This window comes from Anopheles bellator, chromosome 2, assembly GCF_943735745.2.
Source record: "Anopheles bellator chromosome 2, idAnoBellAS_SP24_06.2, whole genome shotgun sequence".
Taxonomy (NCBI): Eukaryota; Metazoa; Arthropoda; class Insecta; order Diptera; family Culicidae; genus Anopheles; species Anopheles bellator.
In genome coordinates this window covers 79,943,328-79,963,089 of record NC_071286.1, presented here as the reverse complement: position 1 = coordinate 79,963,089, position 19,762 = coordinate 79,943,328, and the positions used below count along the sequence as shown (strand labels likewise).

General features: G+C 50.2%; 5 protein-coding genes across 7 annotated transcripts; 2 read left to right on the top strand and 3 right to left on the bottom strand.

Moving 5' to 3' along the window:
• Positions 1-1,348: 1,348 nt before the first annotated feature.
• On the top strand, positions 1,349-8,654 carry LOC131210423 (aquaporin AQPAe.a). Of its 3 annotated transcripts, none has more exons than XM_058203670.1 (6): positions 1,349-1,803; positions 6,593-6,750; positions 6,832-6,938; positions 7,323-7,757; positions 7,831-7,953; positions 8,267-8,654. In XM_058203670.1, exons 2-6 carry the CDS (start codon positions 6,672-6,674, stop codon positions 8,300-8,302), a joined length of 780 nt encoding a protein of 259 aa, XP_058059653.1. In that variant the 5' UTR covers positions 1,349-1,803; positions 6,593-6,671; the 3' UTR covers positions 8,303-8,654. The 3 variants fall into 3 exon arrangements, with proteins under 3 accessions (XP_058059653.1, XP_058059652.1, XP_058059651.1); XM_058203669.1 differs by lacking the exon at positions 8,267-8,654 and having other exon boundaries at positions 1,349-1,438; positions 1,529-1,803; positions 7,831-8,190; XM_058203668.1 differs by lacking the exon at positions 8,267-8,654 and having other exon boundaries at positions 7,831-8,190.
• Positions 8,655-8,862: 208 nt separating this feature from the next.
• Positions 8,863-10,787, bottom strand: LOC131210422 (32 kDa beta-galactoside-binding lectin-like). The gene has a single exon (XM_058203667.1). The coding sequence runs from the start codon at positions 10,564-10,566 to the stop codon at positions 9,343-9,345; it is 1,224 nt and encodes a 407-aa protein (XP_058059650.1). The 5' UTR covers positions 10,567-10,787; the 3' UTR covers positions 8,863-9,342.
• A 456-nt stretch (positions 10,788-11,243) lies between these two features.
• On the bottom strand, positions 11,244-15,079 carry LOC131208152 (RE1-silencing transcription factor-like). The gene is made up of 4 exons (XM_058200800.1): positions 14,906-15,079; positions 14,418-14,615; positions 12,632-14,276; positions 11,244-12,566 (listed from the first exon to the last, which is right to left on the bottom strand). Exons 1-4 carry the CDS (start codon positions 15,077-15,079, stop codon positions 11,500-11,502), a joined length of 3,084 nt encoding a protein of 1,027 aa, XP_058056783.1. The 3' UTR covers positions 11,244-11,499.
• A 293-nt stretch (positions 15,080-15,372) lies between these two features.
• LOC131208502 (protein arginine N-methyltransferase 6) lies at positions 15,373-16,606 on the top strand. Its single transcript, XM_058201277.1, has 3 exons — positions 15,373-15,460; positions 15,520-16,403; positions 16,469-16,606. The coding sequence occupies exons 1-3, from the start codon at positions 15,407-15,409 to the stop codon at positions 16,590-16,592; spliced, it is 1,062 nt and encodes a 353-aa protein (XP_058057260.1). The 5' UTR covers positions 15,373-15,406; the 3' UTR covers positions 16,593-16,606.
• On the bottom strand, positions 16,596-18,934 carry LOC131208501 (gamma-tubulin complex component 4 homolog). Its single transcript, XM_058201275.1, has 4 exons — positions 18,831-18,934; positions 18,315-18,766; positions 16,932-18,254; positions 16,596-16,853 (listed from the first exon to the last, which is right to left on the bottom strand). Exons 1-4 carry the CDS (start codon positions 18,894-18,896, stop codon positions 16,721-16,723), a joined length of 1,974 nt encoding a protein of 657 aa, XP_058057258.1. The 5' UTR covers positions 18,897-18,934; the 3' UTR covers positions 16,596-16,720.
• Positions 18,935-19,762: the final 828 nt, after the last annotated feature.

The following is a 19,762-nucleotide window of genomic DNA, read 5'->3' as shown; positions in this document are numbered from 1 at the left end:
TAAAAACTAATCTATCCAGCTGCAGCCACCCGTTGCCCGATCGGCAATAATTAGGAAATTTAATTACCATAATTTTACGCGAGTCATTACCGAGCCACGCGAAGGCATCATGTCGGCCGACATTTCAAACCCGGCAATTAAACCCAGATTCCCCGCTGGGTGCATCCATCCGTGCTGCAGCAAACCAATCAAAACATTACAATTGCTTGGACAGCACGCGGCGCACTTCTCGAATTTGTCACCTTGATCGTCGCGGCGAAATAAATTGTTCTCCGCAAACCACAACTCAATCCGATTTGGGCGAAAGAAAAAGGAAAGGAAAATCCCGGCCCGGCCGTGGCCACCGCCGTGTCCTGTTTCGGTGACCTCCAAACGCGTAGATGCGTAGTACGCGCAAGGCAGGATCGTAGGCCGGCCGGCTCGGGGCCGCATTACTCAACCCGAAGATGAGAAGTGAAAATGCTAAAAATACCTATATTGCGCTCTACGCAATCCGCGGGAGATGATAAATGTAACCGATCCAAAACATGAGGGCCGATTGGCTTACGGTGACGCTGTTCAGGCGCGAAGTGATTGCTATCGCGCGCCGCCGGTGGCTCGGTTGACACAGATTTACAATCCCTCCTCGAGAGGAAGAGTAGTAATTGATAAGATAAAAAAAAAACGGGCGGACAAGCGCCAACAATTAAGCACGTGCCAGGCGCCCTTCCGATCGGCAGCCCTCCACCGACAAGTGGCCACCGTTTGCGCAGATTGCAACAGATTATCCGCGTGTTTGTATTTTTTTTACCGCCCTAGCGACTGGAGGTAGCTGGCGCCATCTGCTGGAAAGGGTTGGGTACTACAGTCGCCCCATTCAAACGCCAACCGTGCGTTCGTTCGTTGCTATTTTTGTGGCGCGTCTTCCGTTTGGCGTTTCGTAACACATAAACGAACGAAAGCGGCTTGTTGTGCTGTTCCCCAGAGCATAGCGATATGCTGCGATGTTTTGTGATGCGAAGAAAGAGATTACCTAGCGAACCGATCCGCGAGGCCAGGGTTCTATTTTTGAACGGCCAACGTTTGCCCCAATCTTATTCATGTTTGTTATTGGGGTGCCCCAAGACCATTCGAAATTGTATTGTTTTCAACTCAAATTCAAAAATTAAATCAACAATTTTAGCACGGACCATTCAGAATTCTAAGATAATACCCGCAGCCTCCAAAGCGTTGGGCGCACTGAACATGTGATCGGTGATCAGTCAGCCCCGCGCGAAACGGTGAGTGACTTGAGTGCCCGAGTCTCGTACCTGTATATAGAGGAGGCGATCATCAAGCCACAACCGAACCCTTTCGCCGGTCATTTCGAGCGGATCCTCCGACAGCATCGCTTCGTGACCGTGTGGTGTCTCCGAAAAAAACGTTGGTTAACGTGTGCAGAGTGAAGTTACAAAAACCGGTGCGTATACGTTCGATTGTGTCGTGCGCTATCTCGCCATCGTACCTCGTTTTTCCCGCTTATCAAAACATTGCTGTTGTTGGTTTGTAGGACACTTCTTTTCAATTCCTGTGACACCCGTGTGACGCGAGATATTAACGCGAAACAATTAACTGAACATCATCACACGGTACGGTTGCGAAACTGGCCCTTATAGAGTGCCCAGCCTGATAAGCGAGCCTGACCGGAGAAGTGCGTGGAGAGTTTCAGTAAAGTGCAACCTGTGGCGGAATTGCGCACCGGGCGTCCATTTGTAAGGATCGTAAAAAGCCGTAGGCGAACCTTCATCCAGGTCAAAAGAAGCGCCATTAGCTGTGACTTTGTTGGTGAGTACAGACACGATTTGGTACAAAATAGCAAAGTGTTGCACGTACGCAGTTTAGAAGTTCAGTTCAGACCATGTGCCCAACATTCAGTTCATTCCCAAGTGCCGCCATCATTTTTGTACTGAGGCCGTGTGCGTGCGAAGGTCAATCACACCGGAGAGATGGCCGATGAAAGGTTGACCTTTGGTTTCGGAACATGTATTCGTGTACTGGTTACTTTCCAAAACTGCAACAACTCTTTCCCACCGCCGATCGACCTCTGATTGTTGGCCACTTGAGCTAGGGGCACGTGCTCGCCCGGATAACGTTTCTTCATCCTAGTTCCCATTTTTCAAGTGGACTCAATGTCCAGTGACACCCGCACACGATTGTTGCGCCGCAACTGGCGGGCGGTTATTAAATTATTTCCCACTTGCCCAGCCATTTTAAACTCTCTCCATCCTGTGTTTGCTACGCCTTTTAGCGTGGCGACGGGCAGCGTCAGTCTATTGATTCGCTGGGCCGCCGGGCCCCCGAACACCGTCACGGTGTATTTAGTTTCAGCTGCCGGGGATTGGGAAAATTTTCCACAACAACAACCACCGAGCCAACCGCAACCATTAGAACTCGACCGGGCGCCGGGCTGCACCAGCTTGGTCGGTGATAATTGTGGGCAATCTCAGAAATGATACATCATTCATCAGCCGCAATCCGTTTGGGAACGAATCCGGTCCGCATAAATGTCACGCAATTGAACTTGCAAATCATGCTCCGCCGGTGGGTGTCGTTTGTCACGCAACAGTCCCCGAAACGCGCCCGGCCGACGCGTTAAATTGCTTGTTCTACGGTCGAACGTGTGCATAGAGGGGGGGGCTCTGGGTAGCATAATCCAACCCCGTGGACCTCACACTGCGTGATCGCCAGTTTGCCACCGATCGCGGATCGTGGTCATGAAGTGTAATTACAATTTTCACTCATTCACTCATTATCTTGACACGCCGATCGCGTCCGATATTCGATCCCAGCGCGTGCTCACACCTGAAACCCTCGCCCCATCCATTGAACACTTGCCGGATCGTCGGAGGACACGTCCGACCCCACGATTTTACGGCCTTGTGCATGCGGTAAAAATTAGCGACCCATCCAGCATACTAAGTTCATGAAATATGAACCTCTCGCCGCCACCAGCCCAACGGACGCCCTTGGAAGGGAGGGTAGGGTTTCGTGTCGATGCCGGCGGTGCTAATACAGCCCCTCAATGGTCAGTGACAAGACAAGAGTCGAGAGCGCGAGAAAACTCTGGCGGCCAGATGAGATGAGATCTCCAGTCTGGTGCCGTTGCTGCAAGATGCAGCTATATAGGCAATTTAGAACACATTCAACAAAAATACTTACTTCCGTTCTAGTATCCGTTCCGGGAGGGGAGGTTCGTTGGCCAGTGATTAACGCGCGCCGCTCGGGAGAAGAACGCGTACCAGATTTCGGAGAGCGGAATACGTTTCGCCGACGTCTTCAATGTATTATGTTAATCGCCACACTAGGCGGCCGGTGCTTCCTAACGGAACGTGAAACCATAAGTGGTAGAGACGTTCCCCCCCTCCGATCCGGCCGTTTATATTGTTCTTGCTGACTCGCCCTAGTTTCGTGGTAAATTGCTATCTCAACATTCATCACGTTGGAATGCCTGCAAAAAGTAGGATTAGTTTTTTTCCCCCATTTTAAAAGGCGACGATTCCATTACTCATTGGAAATTTGCAAACACTTCTCGAAACCGTGAAGGTTGGTTACATCCGGAGGGAGTTTTGTCCGGTCCGGTGTTCCACGGACAATTACAATCCTCCCGGTTGGTCATCGAACAAATCAATTCCGTTCCGCGAGCGATTGGCACGACACGTCAAATTGCGATTTAATTACACACGGGAGTCACTTCCTTGTGCGACGCCTAGACCTAGGATTGGTTATTCGCATCGTGATGAGAAAAAAACAGTTAATCTTGGCTTATGTTTTATTGCATCCCGCGTTAGTTCGTTTTTATGCTTCTCATCGTCTCATATCGTGACGGCCAACGCGAATATCTTCAGCTGCCGTGTTTTTCGCGCTACACGAATCGGATGAAGTCATCGGTCGTCCGTCGTCCTCCTCCGACACACGAAAACCAATGCGTGATAAGACAATTAAGCTCTAGATCTGACCCTTCTTTGTGGGAAGGCCGTTGTTGTCCCACCGTTTGAAACCCTCAGCCACGCTGCGTTCGGATGCTGCCGTCCGATTAGTGTAATTCAATTTTAATATTGCTTTTTTAACTCTGCCTAACCTGCTCTGGGCTAACAAACACAAAATGAAAATCCAGCGAAGCAAACGAAGGATCATCCGTTTTTGAGCTAAAGCATCGCACTCGAAGCTTCCGCCAGACTCCGCCGGCCTATTGTCACGCAGCCAGCATTCCAACGGAGCTCACGTTCGATGCGAACTCGATTCGTGAATATGCCCACCGAAGGTGACCGAAGGAGAATTCGTGCTCGAACGGCGCGAACGCTCGTCGCTTGCCGCTACACAAAGGCCAAGTCTACGGTCTCAATCGATCGCAGCCTCCCAAACCCACCGACCCCCCCTTCCGAGCCATTCGCAACCCTGTTTGCCCACGTAACTATTGTTTCTGCAAACACGCGCCGGAATTGTTTCACTTCCCATCTGCCCGGTGCGGGGATATTTGCGAAGCAAATTAATTACCTACATATCTTACGCGCGCCCCCCCGACAGGAGATAAGCACTGTAACGGGGTCTGTGCGGTACGTTTATGTGGAACGCCGAATGCCACTGCAAGTAGTAATTGCCCCTCGGGCAAGATCGGATTCAGCTCATGGGAAAAATGGAGCACGTGTTTTATTGTACTTTGAGCAGGTATTCTTGAACTAGTCTAGTGCGCGCCGTTTGACACCTTTCCGAGTTTGACAGCGTCGCTAGGAAGCGTTGCTGTGCTACTTTGATTTTTAGAACAATGCAAATTGTTACTATCGTTACGACTGGGTGAAGATCTCAGTCTGAAATGGATTACCCAAAAGAAGCCTCGAGAAGAGTTTGATCCAAATAATTGAAAGAAAAAAGCTTTTCCTTGGCCATCCTTCAACCATCTTGCCGTGCATGCATTCAGTTTTGTTTCCGTTAGAACCTTGCAAGGGTCAAACACTGTGCCCTGCACATCTTTGTAGCGCCCAGCCGTAAATTGGCAGCCCCATCACGGCAGCCTCAACTGCTCGCAATTAGCCGTTCATTTATCAAATCACTCTATCGCTTCCCGGGCCACTCGGTGGCCGGGAAGCGAAGTGTGGCGCTCTAGTACTTCCGGATGACACCGGAGGCATTACGCCTGACGCACCTGCTGCTGCATCTTTGAGTGAATACCCTGACATATCGTCAGACTTCCATTACACGGGGTAATATGTTTCTGGCCACGAGAGTGACCTGATGGTACGTTCCACTCGCGCCCCCATTAATCACCGTACATCACACAGCGTGTTTCCCAAACGCTTCTATTAGCGACGATCAATCATAGTTGAGCAATATGATCGTCCGACGCTGGTGATAACAATGGCAAAGAGTGTCTCTGGACCGTCACGTTGGACGGAGGCCAAGATGACATCGGTTTTAGGGGCCACGTGGTGTTCTGACTCGGAAAAGTTGAGCCGATGCGCTCGGACCCACTTTGGCCATCGTGAATGTTTTATTCCGGCTGCATCACCGTGACCCAGTCGGTGCAGCAGCTCCTTCTACGCGAATCTTTCGTGGCTTACGTGTTCGCAGTTGCAGTTGCAGCGATGCAAAGTCCGCATGGCACGACCACCCCACGGACATGGTAATGAATTTAATTTTCTTCGGGTGGGAGAGTGATTAGCATTGAGAAATACGACACCGGCGAAGGTTTCGGTTCGTCCACACCCGGCGTCCGGCGATCAGCGCAGCTGTGTCAATGCGTTTGACATTGGCACACTTCGGGACGTGGCACCGAGGAGGCGGCACTTAAAGGACACTCCGTCGGAAACTCGTTTCTCGGTCCTCGGTCAGAGCAGAGAGCGGTGTCGATCCATGGGGACTTCGAAAGAAAGAGGGCACTCCGCCCAAATCCGGACCTGATCCGTGATCCAGAAAGCCGGAGCAGTCCTAGTGTGACCGAAATGAACCTGACACGCCACCGATGGAGGACTATCAATCATGATACCGCAAAAAAGTAGGGGCACAAGATTCCATCGACTGGCGGACAACATTCCTATGCTTCGGGGAATTTCCCGTTCCGGATCTTGGGTTTGGAATTTCGTGTGCGGTTAACCTTAGGCCACCTTGTCAGGAATTTGTATCCCTTCCGCCGCAGAAGCATCAATTAATTTGTATGGATTAGTGGGCTTGACCCGCTCGAAGCCGATTCCAGTGGAAAGCGTGCCACTGGACGCCACTTTCTGTAGGCTTTATTTAAACCAATTCCAATCCAAAATAAGTAAGAGAATGCATCACAAAGTTCTAAAAATGGTTCTCCTATCAAAAGGTGAATACAAAATTCGAACTAACTTTTCTGTGTCACGTTTATTATGATCTGCTCCTTTCACGATCTGTAACGGGTTCTTTCACCCTGGTCCGTGACGTAATGTAGGACAAGCGTTACTTTTGCAAGATCACCTCCGTGGGAGGGTGGTCCTCGTAGAATGAAGCGTAGGATCTCGCCAAATGGGGAGCATCTTAAATCGAGGGCAGCAGGGCTGACGCAAGCTCGCCAACGGTAATCGAACGCAGGTTTCTTTCCATCAACTCTTCTTTCCAGTCGCACTGACCACGCACACAAGCCCGCGGCAAATACGCCCATCCCGCCACAGAATCCGGCCTAAGTATCTTCATCCGCCATGGGCTACACCTTCGGAGCGGACGAGCTGTCCAGCAAATCGAGCGGCCTGTGGAGGGCCCTGCTGGCGGAGTTCGTGGGTAAGCGGGTCGATCTATGATCGATGATCGGCCACACGCCGAAAAAGGCGAACGTTGAGCGCTAATGTTCTCTCTTCGCAGGTATTTTCATACTGAACTTCTTTGCCTGCGCCGCTTGCACGCACGCCAATGGCGATAAGACGCTGATTTCGCTTGCCTTTGGCCTGAGCGTGTTCATGGTGGTGATGGTGAGTAATATAATATTGTTTTTGTATCTTCCCCTCGAATGTTCAGGAATTATGAATGCTGAAACGGTCATGTGACTCGGGCTGACATCAATTCCTCTCGGCAAACGATTTGGGGGAGATGAATTTAATCAACATCACGGCATCATATTTATTTACCTTCATTAGCATAAACACGTTTTTTGTAGTAAATTCTCTGGGCGTCAATCAACAGCAACATTAAAAAGTTTCGAAGGTCACACGCTATAAATAGAATGAGTCGTAAATATGTTGTGTATTGCGATAAACGAAAAGGGAACAGGGTTTGGCCGCATGAAGAACCCTAATTGATAGACTTTGCACTTATGTTGTAATTTATTCTGGTTCCAATTTTTCTTTCGTTCACAGTCCATTGGACACATCAGCGGTGGACACATTAACCCGGCCGTAACGGCCGGCATGCTGGCAGCCGGTAGAGTAAGCCTGATCCGTGCCGCCCTCTATGTGGCCGCCCAATGTGCGGGGGCCGTGGCGGCCACAAGCGCGCTCGACGTGCTGATCCCGAAGTCGTACCACAACGGACTCGGTAACACCGGCCTCAAGGACGGCGTGACCGAGTTGCAGGGACTGGGCTTCGAATTCTTCCTCGGATTTGTGCTGGTCCTGTGCGTGTTTGGCGTTTGTGATGAAAACAAACCCGACTCGCGGTTCGTTGCCCCGCTGGCCATCGGTCTTACCGTGACCCTTGGGCACCTGGGCATCGTCGAATACACCGGATCGAGCATGAACCCGGCCCGCTCTTTCGGCACGGCCCTCGTGACCGAAAGCTGGAGCAATCATTGGGTAAGCTTCCCGAATCGCCGATGGCCACTCGTCCCATTCTGAGCCATCCGTTTCCGTTGCGTCCATTCCCCAGATTTACTGGGCCGGCCCAATCCTGGGCGGTGTGGCAGCCGCTCTGCTGTACTGCCAGCTGTTCAAGGCACCGGTCGAGAGTTCGGCCTCGGAACGCTACCGTACGGCGGCCGATGATAAGGAGGTAATGTTGAATCTGATGAAACATGCCGCGCTGGAGGAGTCCGTCATCGCTACGTAGTCCCGGACCGGGCTCCATTCTCATCTCATCCTATTTCGACCGGTCACACGTATCATGTTTCATTCATGTTTTTGATTGTATAGTTTTACCGTTTGTTATCGTATTTTTATGTCCATCTTTTTGTTTGTTTGTTTTTTATTAAATTAAATCGTTTGTTTTAAAGAGTTCTGGTTACATTACTATCATTATCACCCCATGACTAAGGCAGCCTAGAGGCTATAAATTCAATCGCTAAAATAACCTTTCTACATCGCAGATGCGACGATTGGATGGTAAGCATGACATGGCCTAACGGTGGCCGGTTTGCCCTCCCGACCAGAGTTGCCAGTCGTCGCCTGGTTCTTCACTCGTCAACTACGTTCAGCCCGATTGTGTCCGGCTTGGCAGCAACCCCGGCACACTGTCCACTTGGCCGCCACCTGTCCAGGTTTGGCAATCAGTATCGACATGGTTTTGTCCGGTTTCGCAAACTAATTCGGCTTTAGATTAAGATTCGTTGTACCGACACACCGGGTGGACGTTGGTACCGCATTCTAATTTTAACCTTTTTTATCTTTAAATAGTGTTTTTTAAGACAGCTTTCTCGCGTACACCGTTCGTACGGTGTATAGATTTTTTAATTTAAATACATCTATCAAACTGATCGTAATGCGTGTCCTCATTCTTTAGCAGTTGAGAATTATCTCGAGAAAGATTACCAGCCGCCATATTTCTTACTTGGGTTAGTATGTTTATGACAGACAGTTTTAGTTGTATATGCCAAAACCTATTACTGCATTAAAAGCCATGCATAAAGTACTATAGATAAGGAAATTGCATTAAAGCCTCTTCCGAAAGCTAACGCAACGTGTGAAAACAAACTTCAACTTTATTTGTAAAACTAGTTCATACAATTAATCGCGCGTCGCTGTTAATTAGCACCGAACAAGCATGTAAACTTGCTTTTAGGTTTACTGTGATAAGAAACCAATACCGACCGCTGATAGCGAAGTTCGAAGCCGGCTTTAAAGAGCATGGCCGACCGCGTTTTTTCGATTCATTCTCGAGACGAATTCTACTAGAAGAGGAAAAACTTTCAAATACGTTATCTAAGGACTACTTTATTGTTCTCGTTTTGGTTCCATTTAAAGCCGAATCTTCCACCGAAACGGGTGCACCTTTTAACGTAAAATCGAGAGGCGACATGGACGTATGTGGAAAGCCTCTAGCCGCCCAACCTGGGCATACCACCAGCCACCATTTGCTAACGCCTGGCATTAGCACAACTACTAACTAAGTAACTAAGCCTACGCGCTTATTGTATGAGCAAAGAGCACTCGTTTGAATCGACATCTAGTAGGCCTTCTCCACGACAACATCGTATACTTTAATGTCGCCTTGAATGTAGACCGCTTCGGCCAGACGCGGATTGTCGCGATGCAGAAACTCCGCCTTTAGGTTGCCGTTGAGCGAAACCTGATAGCTGCCGTCGGTGCAGTCGATCTGCAGGTGAAATGGTTTGCCGGGCATAAAGTCGGACATGTTTTCCGATCGCTCCTCGCGCTCCCACTTCCCGTTGCGCCACGAGTTGCGGCAAATGACGTGCCGGCCGCCAACGCTGCCGAAACGTGGATTCAGGTGAAACAGGATGTTCGGGTGGGGCCACACGTACCCACTGGTTTGCAGGTTGACGTAGAACGAATGTGGCAGCAGCTTAACCCGCCCGTAAATGTGTAGTTTTTTGCCATCGGTAAACGGTTCCCGTAGCACACCCGTGTAAGGCATCGGTTTGCAGCTTTTCTCGTGACACGCCAGGCGTTCATCAGCGATGGCGCACTGCTCCTCCGGACTGCGCTGCTGGATTAGTTCGAGCTCCAGCTGCGGATAGCATTCCATGTAGCACTGCTCGACGGCCACATCCCGCACATCTCCCCGCACCTCGAGCGCACAAATCTTCCGGTACGGCAGCCGGTGCTTGAACGTGTTGCAATGGCGTCCGTTGACGCAGATCAGAAACTCGTCGTCGGTCACCAAAATCTGCACGTTGAAGCGGTGCCCTCGGTGCAGATTGAAGGCGAGCGGCGATGCCACCTCTTCGCGTCCCCAGCAGCGCTTCACGCGACAGTTGCGCACGATGTAGTTCTGCGGCAGCCGCGGGTTAACGTGGAGCGCAATGTCATCGTTTTTCAGCATCAAATTTACGGAGAAGCGCTCGCAAGTGAGCAGAACCGTCCCGGCCACAACGAAGCACAATCCGGGCGACACCTCGGTGATGCTGTCTTCTCTGTAGATCACGTCGGTCGCGCTGCTCTTGTCGAGGCTCACCGAACCGGGAGAGGCAGTGCCCTCGGGGTACGCAAAATCACAGCTATCTATCGATTCGGAGGACATGTTTTCGTTCTCGCGATAACAGCGCTCCAAGAGTTCCTCAAACAACCGTTCCTTGCGCCGTGCAAGTATCCGCGATCTGCATTCCGACCACGAACCACCACACACACCAACCGACCACAGTGCACTTCCGAACGTCAGCAAGTCGCCGAACGTTTTGAGCGCAATAGCAAATACAAATACGGCCATCCGAGCGTGTAGAAGATCGTCCAGTCTAGCGGTCTGCCTCGATTTCGCGATCCAGGGCCGCGGGGTACGGGTGATGGTGATGACACGGGCGGAACATGTTCGTGGTGCACAAACACAACTGCGGTCGCAAATGTGTTGGGTGACCAGCCCCAGCCGATAACGGATTGTCCGCGCGTACAGCGAATGAGTAATGTTACTGGCAAGTTCCCAACCGAATGTGTGTGAGGAAAAACACTTCAGCAAGTTCTTTCAAGTAGGGTCTTTTGGCTGGTGGCACTTTGTTTTTGGGCCCTATTAACAAACTCGAACACGTTCACAAAGTTCACTCGAACGTTCATTTGAGTTCCTTTTGCCATAGCTTTCTCTTTCTGCCTTCTCGCTTGCTGTATTCTGCTTTCTCTCTGACTGTGTTAACTTACTGTGATCGAGTTTCGAGTTCGAGTTTCATAATAGAGGGGGTTTGTTTACCAATTTTAGCGTGACAGCTGCCAGACAACCCTATAAAATGAGATAAAATGAGATTGCTATAAAATGAGATAAATTGAATTCAAATTTCAAAAGAAAATGTTCCAATGTATACTGCTTAATGAAGATTTTCGCGGTATTATGTATTTCCACGTCATGTGAAAGCAATTAGACAATAGTTAAGTAAACTTTTCTTCGCAGTCGATCAACCCATAACATTATCCTGAAACTACTGGAAAAGATCAAAATATTGTTTCTACAACTGTGATTCTGCTTCGTACGATTTCATACGTACATTATCCGGTGTTTTTACGTTCATTCGCTTAGATATCATTTCTTATCAACGACTCGCGCATAAGTATGTCGACTGTTCCAACCTTTGTGATCATTCTTGGAACAAGAACAACATGGTGAAAGATGAGCTGAAATTCATAGCGTCTTAACCTCTAACTGGAAAAACCAAAAACTTTATGGTTTGCCTTTTAACTTTCCCTCGCGCGCCAGGGCCGCCGTATCCGCCTTGGGGAAAACCAATTTTTGCATCTTAATTTTCTTGCCACCGACGCTCATCTCGATCGGATTGCCCACGGCCGAACCAGGAGTTGAAGTTGCCAAGCGCTTAACAGCTCGCGTCACATTGGCCAGTTGTTGCGCATTTCGGGTCATGGTCGAGGGTGCAGCCGTTGCAGGAGGGTCCAGTGGTTTTCGCTGCACTAACAGTCGCTTGCTAGGCCCGGGTTGCTCCTGTAGCTCAGCACTCGGAGGAGCCGGTTGTTTCGCAGCAACGGACGACTTCCGCTCTACCTTTGTCGCCAATTCTTCGGGGCGTTTTAATGAAGACACACTCTTGCCGGGCGACTTTTCGTTTGACGGTTTTACTGCGTGTGGTTTGCCGTAATGCAGCACGCCGTAGCTGGCGCTTCGTTTTGGAGGACTTTTGTCAAGCTTTGGACTTTCCACTTTCGCGCTGCCTCCGGAAGTGTTCCCCTTGGAAGTGTTGGTTTCTGCCTTCCCAACCACCGTGGTCGGGTTTCCTTTGGCAATCAATTTTCCCTTGTTGATTTCTGGAGAGGGTTTTCCAATTTTGACCGGTGCTCGAACTACAATTTGCTTTTCCGCCTGAGCAACTGCTGGCGGCTTTTCTGAAACGTTTGCTTTTGATTTTTCAACCGATGTAGGAACATGCCATTCCCGAACCTTAGTGGATTCCGGTTTGGTCGATGTGTGGGCTACCTCCGTTTTCTGCGTTACGGTTGACGGAGAAGATTTGATCGTTACCCCTTTCGGAAGGTTCTTCAGCACATCGGACACCGATTTGCTTTTCTCCGATGTTGGTCCCCGTTGTTTGATCAGTTGACAAAGATCGTAATTTGACTGCTGTTCAACCCTTTTCTTGCTTTCGGGACGGGTTGTGAGTCCACGTTTCTCCTCCGTTGGCTCGCTTTCCTCCATTTTCGTTGTCAACTCGAGTTCCGTCACTTCGATCGTGCCATCCTCGATCGTTTCCGGTGGATCACGGAACAGATGTCCATGTTCTGGTGTATGGAATGAAGAAATTTAGGTCAACAAATTATCGCTACCGTAGTCGTAAAGAAATTACCATCATAAAGGTACACTCCATTGGTATCATCGAACCCAGCAACATCTGATTCGACCAACACTTCGTCGCCATCGACGATCAGCTCTGGTTGCTGTGGTTCGTCTGGTTCGACGATCATTTCTAGGCGGGCTGGTTCGCGACCCCGAGGACGCTTCACTTTGGATTGCGCCTCCTCCGCATCCTGCTCCTCGCTCATCAGCTGCTCCCGCTGCGCTTCCGTCAACTCGTCGGCCAGTTCGTCCAGATGCACCGCCTGATGATGGTCCTGTAATTTATCATTCGTGACGAACATCAGGTCACAATAAACGCACTCGAATGCATCATCATCGGTGTGCAGCTGTATGTGCTCAACCACTGCATCGAGATCATCAAACTGCTCCTTGCACAGTGGACACGTTAGATTCTCGGCGGCGTGCTGCGCCGAATGATAGATGAGAGAGTTTTTGTTCTCAAACATCTCGTTGCAGTCGTTGCACCGGTACTCTCCTTGACCAGCTGCACCGTGACTGCGCAAGTGGCGCGTCAGATGGTGGCTCAGCAGGAACGACTTGTTGCACATGCGGCAAGGATACGGCCGACGGCCAGCGTGTGTTGTTAAATGGCGCGACAGTTTGACGGACGTAATGAAGCTGTGGTCACAGTACTCGCACTTGAATGGCAAATCCTTCATGTGCAAGGTCTCATGGCGCTCCAGGCCTTGCTTGTAGCGGAAGGATTTCGGGCACGAAGAGCACTGGAACGGACGAGTCTTCTCGTGATTGGCCATATGCTTGCTCAAATCTGCCTCCGTTATGAAGTCTCGATTGCAGTACGTACAGGTGTGCTGCAGCAGATCCTTGTGCGTCGCCTGGTGGCGAGTCAGCAGTGTGGATCGACTGAAGGCCGCCCGGCAAACCACACAAACGTATGGCCGCTCGCCGGTGTGTGTCGTATGGTGCTTGGCCAAATCGTACTTGGAAAAGAACCGCTTGTTACACAGTTCGCACGGAAAGTTACGAGCGCGTGTGTGATTCAACATGTGAATGTCCAACAGTTGCTTCAACGGGAATGATCGATCACACTCAGTGCACGGGAACACACCTCTTTCTCCCGGCTCCTGCTGGTGGTTGGTGGAGCGTGTTTCCGCCTGGCCTGGGGAAGCCTTGTTCTGCAGTGGCCTGGTCTCGATTACCTCAACCTTCAAAGTACCGCCAACAGTTTCCGGCATTGGATCATTCTTGATAACCATCTCTACTGTGCCGTCGCCGGTAGTCACGAAATCTTCCTGAATCGACGCCATAACTGGTTTAGCTAACTTATTCAGAATGATCGGTTTTTTCTCGATTGCCTTCTCAGATGAATGCAACCGAATTACCACCGGAGCCTGCGAAGACGAAGCTTTCGGCTGACCTTGTGCAGTCTTTGCAACCAGCACACGTCGCACGATCGGTGTCGAGGTGAGCAGTGGACCAACCCGCTCAATCTTGGTTTCTAACGCAGGCAACTCTCGTTTCAAGCCCGCATTCTGTGGATTTGCTTGTCTAGGTTTTGGCATTTCCGTCGCGTTGGGTGGAACGGCCCGAGGCGGTTTCTTTTCCTCCTCTGTCGCAGCTTCCATCGTTGGTTTCATGTCTCCGGAACTCTTCGCTTTCGGCAAGGTGTTTAACTGCAAAAAATTCGAACTCATCAAAACGACTAGTTTGCCATAAACAGGGCAGGCAAATGCGACGATCATTTAATTGACCATTAAACCGTTCACAACAACCCGCTGGTGTTAATAATTCATTCTTACGGTATTTAAACTCACCAAGTGGGTTGGCTTCGCGGGGCTCGATGAAGAAAGTAGTTTCGGAAGAGCGAGTTTCTCTGGCCAAACGCCGGTGACGAGGTAGGCTTTTAGCTTCGAGTCCGCCTTCTTACAAACCTCCTTAAACTGATAGCAGCGATCCATCAGTAAACGACAGTTCCGGCAAATAAATGCGGGCATTCCATCTTCCGGGAAAACCTTCATGCGAAAGAAAAAAGCGAAACGGAAAAGGATTTACAAGCGAACATCGAACAAATGCAGAACTCCAACATTCTTAGCCAGGGGCGAAAACCATTATTTTGTCAGACTAAACAGCCGCCGCCATAATATTGCCGCCATGTTTGCTACGCACAAGAGAGCGAAGACTCTTCACCTTTTCACTCGCCGTTTGCGCGCGGGTTCTTCCGGAAACCAAACACTCCAACTATGTTTGAAATGTTCACCCGATTGCTGCAAGAAGTGCGCGTCTCCTGTGTTCCAAAACTTACCTCGATGGCCACGCAGGCCATGATCTGCAGCGTCAGTGGCGTCGTGGGTTTATTATTCAATTCCACCGGGTTAAAGATGGATTGCAGCGGAGCATCTTGCGCGAGACAAAAACGGCACACCCTTTTCGACTGCAAATGCTTCGCTCGCATGCTTTCTGCTGCGTCTTCCTCCATCGTCACGTTCTTCGCCGGATGTTGTATCCTTTTCAACCGATTGCGAGTCCGCAAATTTACCTAAAATACGCCAAATGTTGCGCCCAACGCAGTAGCACCGCAAAAAGGACGCTTCTGAATTCCAATGACTGATTCGGCGGCTGACTGACGGCTGACGGCTGGCGGCTTGGCGGCTGACCGCGAACGGCGCCACCGTGGTTCGTCGCGGTTAACGGCTTCAACTTTGGTGTTTTTTGCGGCCGCCACTGCAGTGCTTCGCGGCGCTGGCGTTTATTAGCCGATTGTCAGTCGAGAATATGGAAAAATATTTACAAAACGTGCCAAACAATGGAAACTGAAACTGATCCAGCAGAATATTTCGACAGTTATGAAGATCTGAAGGTACTTATTTCGATCCAGTTAGCGATCTTCGGACGTTCAGCAGACGTTCACGTTTTTAGGTGCACGAGTTGATGCTCACGGACAAACCGCGCCAAACCGCCTACCGAGATGCGATCCTCGGGAACCGCGATCTTTTCGAGGGCAAAACGGTGCTCGATGTCGGTGCCGGAACAGGAATCCTGTCTATCTTTAGTGCGCAAGCGGGTGCGACGAAGGTGTACGCGGTCGAGGCCTCCAACCTTGCTCGGCTGGCACGAGAAGTGGTTAAGGAAAACCATTTCGAGAACGTAATCGAGGTGAGCGAGTGTCGGGTGGAAGATTTTCGACTACCGCCCGGCGAACAGGTCGACATCATTGTGTCCGAGTGGATGGGATTCTTTTTGCTACACGAAGGCATGCTCGATTCGGTGCTCTACGCGAGGGACAATTTTCTCAAACCGACCGGACTGATGTTTCCCGATACGGCCACAATCTACATTGCCCCTTGCAGTGTCCCGTCGCGGTTCGATCAATGGGATGACCTATCTGGTGTGAGTATGGCATGCTTCGGACGTGCCCTGCGCCAACAGAGCTCCAAGAAGCCAGAAGTGCTCACGGTCGCCCCGAAGCACCTACTTCACGAAGGACACGTAGTGACTTGGTTGGATTTGAAAGAAGTCACTGCCGATGAGTTGCACGAATTCGAGGTTAAGGAAGTACTAGTTGCCCAGCGAGCAGGAAAATTGCAAGGTTTTTGCATTTGGTTCGATTGCACATTTCCCACCGGCGAGCGGGGCGGTAAAGTGGCCACCGATGTCGTACTGTCCACAAATCCAACCGCGCCGGAAACACACTGGAAGCAAACCGTTATTCCCCTGCCAGAAGGAGCCTGCGAAGAACTAGAAGAGCGGGATCCTTTGGCGTTCACGCTGACGATAACGCGGAACAGGGAAACCAAGCGAAGGTAATACTGGAATATGCTGCACTGAAGGACCGAGTTATTTCTCACGGCTTATTTATTTCACACAGATATGACCTGCAACTAATGCTGCTGGACGCGGAAAAAGAGGATCATGGTTTGCCTTGTGAGTGTCAAATGACAAAGTGTATCCTAATGAAAGCGCATCTCGAAAAAATGCAAGTAGACCAGTGACAATAAACACAATGCAACCGATGACCAGGGGCGTTTTATTTCTGGCAGAGACTCCAAGATGCCATTTCGAGTTAAACAGGTAAATTTTTGAATCAATTTTCACACGATGGTTGCTAAGATTAACTCGTTTATTCGCTTGTCTGCAAACTGAACCAATGGTTGAAATCCAATCGCAGCAGTAACTGAGACAAAGGAGCACTGCTAGGGCCGGCCTTTAAACCAATCAACAGTTTCAGCAACGAATCGACGTGGCTCATAAACCTGCAAAACGAATAATAAGTTTCGGCGTTGTTATCAACCAATTAGCACCACAGCAGACCACCCCAGCGAGCGACTTACCCTTGTTCGTAGGTAATGAACTCTTGGCGTTCGATTTTTGTCATCGGATCCTTGCAGCCCAGACAGAACGAGCAGAACCGATCGACAATAGACAGGATGCTGTCGAGGAGTGTAAGCACCGGGTTTTCTTGCAACTGTATAACGCCAGCCACCGTGGTCATGCCGAGTGTAGACGGTTCACCGGCAGTGGCGCCATTCAGCAGAAAGCACAAACTGAGCACGTTTGCCTGGAAGATTGTGTGCGCCCGTTGAATACGCTCAAAGTCTGCCGGTTTCGCTGGATTCGTGACGGTTGCCATGAGCAGCGCAAACTGACTTTCGAGCACGTCCACCTGAAGATAGTACTGTAGGTTGTTGACGAGAAACATGAGCTTGTTGCGAAGCTGCACCAAGTCCTGGTTGTGTTTGATGCGCTTCTCGCGTTGATACGACCAAAGCTGTCCCAGATCGTGCTGTAGCTTTTTGATGCGCAGCAGAAACCGAAACATTTCGTTATACCGATCGAGTACTTTGGGTGAAAATAGTAGATGTAGAGGCCATTGCACCTTGTACTTCAGAACGATGTGACCGATCGCACTCTTGCTTTCGTAGCAGAAGCTCTCCAGTTCCTCGTTTCCCGGCAGCTCGAACGAAAACTGTTCGATGTCTTCGCCAACGTTAAGGCTCGTGGCTGCGAGCTGCAACGCTCGATTTAGGTCGCGCGTTGTACCATCCGTGATCTCGCGCCCGATTAGCAGCTTGAGGGATTGCGTTTGTTCGAGAAACTCGAAAAAGAGCTCACCACGGCCAAGCAGAAAGAAGTCCTTCATGAGGCGTAGCTGGCGAACGAGATCGGCCTCCTCAATGACGATCACCGACAAGTGTTTCGTTACCTGCTCCTTGATTTCCTCCACCAGATGCTCGAACTTGGTCACACTGAGATTCTCTTCGCACTGCAGCTGGTGGAACTTGCGGAACAGTTCGTGTTCCTGCGTTCCCCACAGACTGTCTTTGGTGGCCACCAACCGGGCACCCTGTTTGCCACGATTTCTGCCCGAGCCACCGCCCACGTGTTGCTGGCGCGGATCAAAGTTAAACATCAGCACCGTCTGGCCAACGAACAATACCTTTTCGGCCCAACTGGCAGGAAAGTAGTACGGCAGCATCTCGTGCCGGATTTCGTAGCGCCAGAGTTCCGAGTTGATGCTTTGGGAACCGATCGTTCCTTTGGGATCACTTTCTACCTGTTGGATGAAAAACTCGGCGTACTGATCGACGAACTTGCCGTGAAGCAACCAACCGTAGAGTTGCTTCAGAAAGATGGCGTACATCGATTTTTGTATGCTAAAACCGTATACCGAACAGATGAGCACGGGGAAGAGGAAGGATTCTAAGGTTTCTTACGTTTTGACCGCCTGATAGTTGGCATCGTTTCCGTGCAAACAGTGCTGCTGAAGGTAGGGAAGCAAGGCGCAACCGTGGATTCGTTGCGTCACAACGCCACTGATGAGCTGCAGCAAAAAACTGAACAGTGGTCGATACTGGCTTACTTGGTGGAAGATAAACATCAGCGAAAGATGCGGTCGCTTCAGATATTTCGCTTCCAGTTCAACCACCAGATCCCGGTACGGTTTCACGACCAGTTCGAGTCCATCGACAAACGCCTGCAGGTAAAGTCCCTGTGGCAGTGGCTCTTCCGTTGGTTTTTGTTGCTTCGGTTTGAACAATCCGGCGGTCACCGTGCCGTACTGTTGCACAAACTTTTTAATCTCCTTGTACTGGTTCGCGATCCGAATCAACTCCTCCAGAATCTTCACCTCGCCCGGATGCAGAAACGTCGAGGCTACCTCCGGAATCTGTGGGTGGCGTGAGGAAACCGTTGCACCAAACTGCCGATCGGTACGAAAATTTCTTACTCACCGTAAAGTTCTCGATCGGGAGCTCCGCGTTCGAGGAGAACAGCGTGAAAAGAATATCGTGAATCATTTCGCAGCTGTACGATTTCCGTAGCGCGCTAGCGAACGATTTGTTTGAAACGGCAAACGTAAACAAACGAGCGGCTCGATTTTGACAGCTGCAGGCAGCGCCACTGTGTACGCAGGGAACAGCGGAAAAAATTAAAACTTAAACCGGTGTTCAGGAGATTAGGAGATTTACGATTTAATCGAGAGTTGATTCCGCCATGGAATAAATTTGCTACATTTTATTCTGCATCGCAAATATTTGTACATTCACATCAAAAACATGTATAAAACATTGACGGGTATGTAATTGCATGGTGTCGAAGGGTGGTTTAAGAACTCTAATTTCTAATTTCCTATCTAATTACCAATTGGGCTGACATCCGGGCTTCGCTCAGCGATCAGCGTCACACGGCATGAGAGTTCTACCAGCCGTCTACGATAATCCTCCGGATCATCCGGATCTGGATATTCTTCGAGAACGTGCTGGTGCTTTTCGGCGTCGAACTCTGTCTCCCTGTCGCTGTCGCTGTAATAGTGATAGTATTCGGGCGGTGGTACCGTTCGCCGCTTGGTCGGGCCCGGCTCCTGGCCATCGTTTGGCGACGACGCCCGTCGATTGTTTCCGTTGGACATCTGCAGAGGTAAAATAATTAGTCGAAAACCCAAGATTCCCAAAGCACTACCAAACTATCCATCAACATCTTCCATCTTGCGCATGACCAAACAGCTTTTCGAACGGCGCAGCAATTTTCAGCTCTTATCGTCGGCTTACCTTGACTCCTTGACCTTGACCTCGACCTTGACTTACCTTGACCTAGACTTAACAAACTTTGACCTAGACTTAACAAAGTCTGTTTCACGTGATTCTCGTAAACTGTTTCACGGTTG

Coding starts and splice junctions, on each gene's coding strand:
- LOC131208501 (XM_058201275.1), bottom strand. CDS start 18,896: ATGATTCACGATATTCTTTTCACGCTGTTCTCCTCGAACGCGGAGCTC. Junction 18,255..18,314: donor AACTATCAGGCGGTCAAAAC/GTAAGAAACCTT, acceptor ATACGGTTTTAG/CATACAAAAATCGATGTACG. Junction 16,854..16,931: donor TTCATTACCTACGAACAAGG/GTAAGTCGCTCG, acceptor TTCGTTTTGCAG/GTTTATGAGCCACGTCGATT.
- LOC131208152 (XM_058200800.1), bottom strand. CDS start 15,079: ATGGAGGAAGACGCAGCAGAAAGCATGCGAGCGAAGCATTTGCAGTCG. Junction 14,616..14,905: donor TGGCCTGCGTGGCCATCGAG/GTAAGTTTTGGA, acceptor TTTCGCATGAAG/GTTTTCCCGGAAGATGGAAT. Junction 14,277..14,417: donor CCGCGAAGCCAACCCACTTG/GTGAGTTTAAAT, acceptor AATTTTTTGCAG/TTAAACACCTTGCCGAAAGC.
- LOC131210422 (XM_058203667.1), bottom strand. CDS start 10,566: ATGGCCGTATTTGTATTTGCTATTGCGCTCAAAACGTTCGGCGACTTG.
- LOC131210423 (XM_058203669.1), top strand. CDS start 6,672: ATGGGCTACACCTTCGGAGCGGACGAGCTGTCCAGCAAATCGAGCGGC. Junction 6,939..7,322: donor GCGTGTTCATGGTGGTGATG/GTGAGTAATATA, acceptor TTTCGTTCACAG/TCCATTGGACACATCAGCGG. Junction 7,758..7,830: donor AAAGCTGGAGCAATCATTGG/GTAAGCTTCCCG, acceptor TCCATTCCCCAG/ATTTACTGGGCCGGCCCAAT.
- LOC131208502 (XM_058201277.1), top strand. CDS start 15,407: ATGGAAACTGAAACTGATCCAGCAGAATATTTCGACAGTTATGAAGAT. Junction 15,461..15,519: donor ACAGTTATGAAGATCTGAAG/GTACTTATTTCG, acceptor TCACGTTTTTAG/GTGCACGAGTTGATGCTCAC. Junction 16,404..16,468: donor AACAGGGAAACCAAGCGAAG/GTAATACTGGAA, acceptor TATTTCACACAG/ATATGACCTGCAACTAATGC.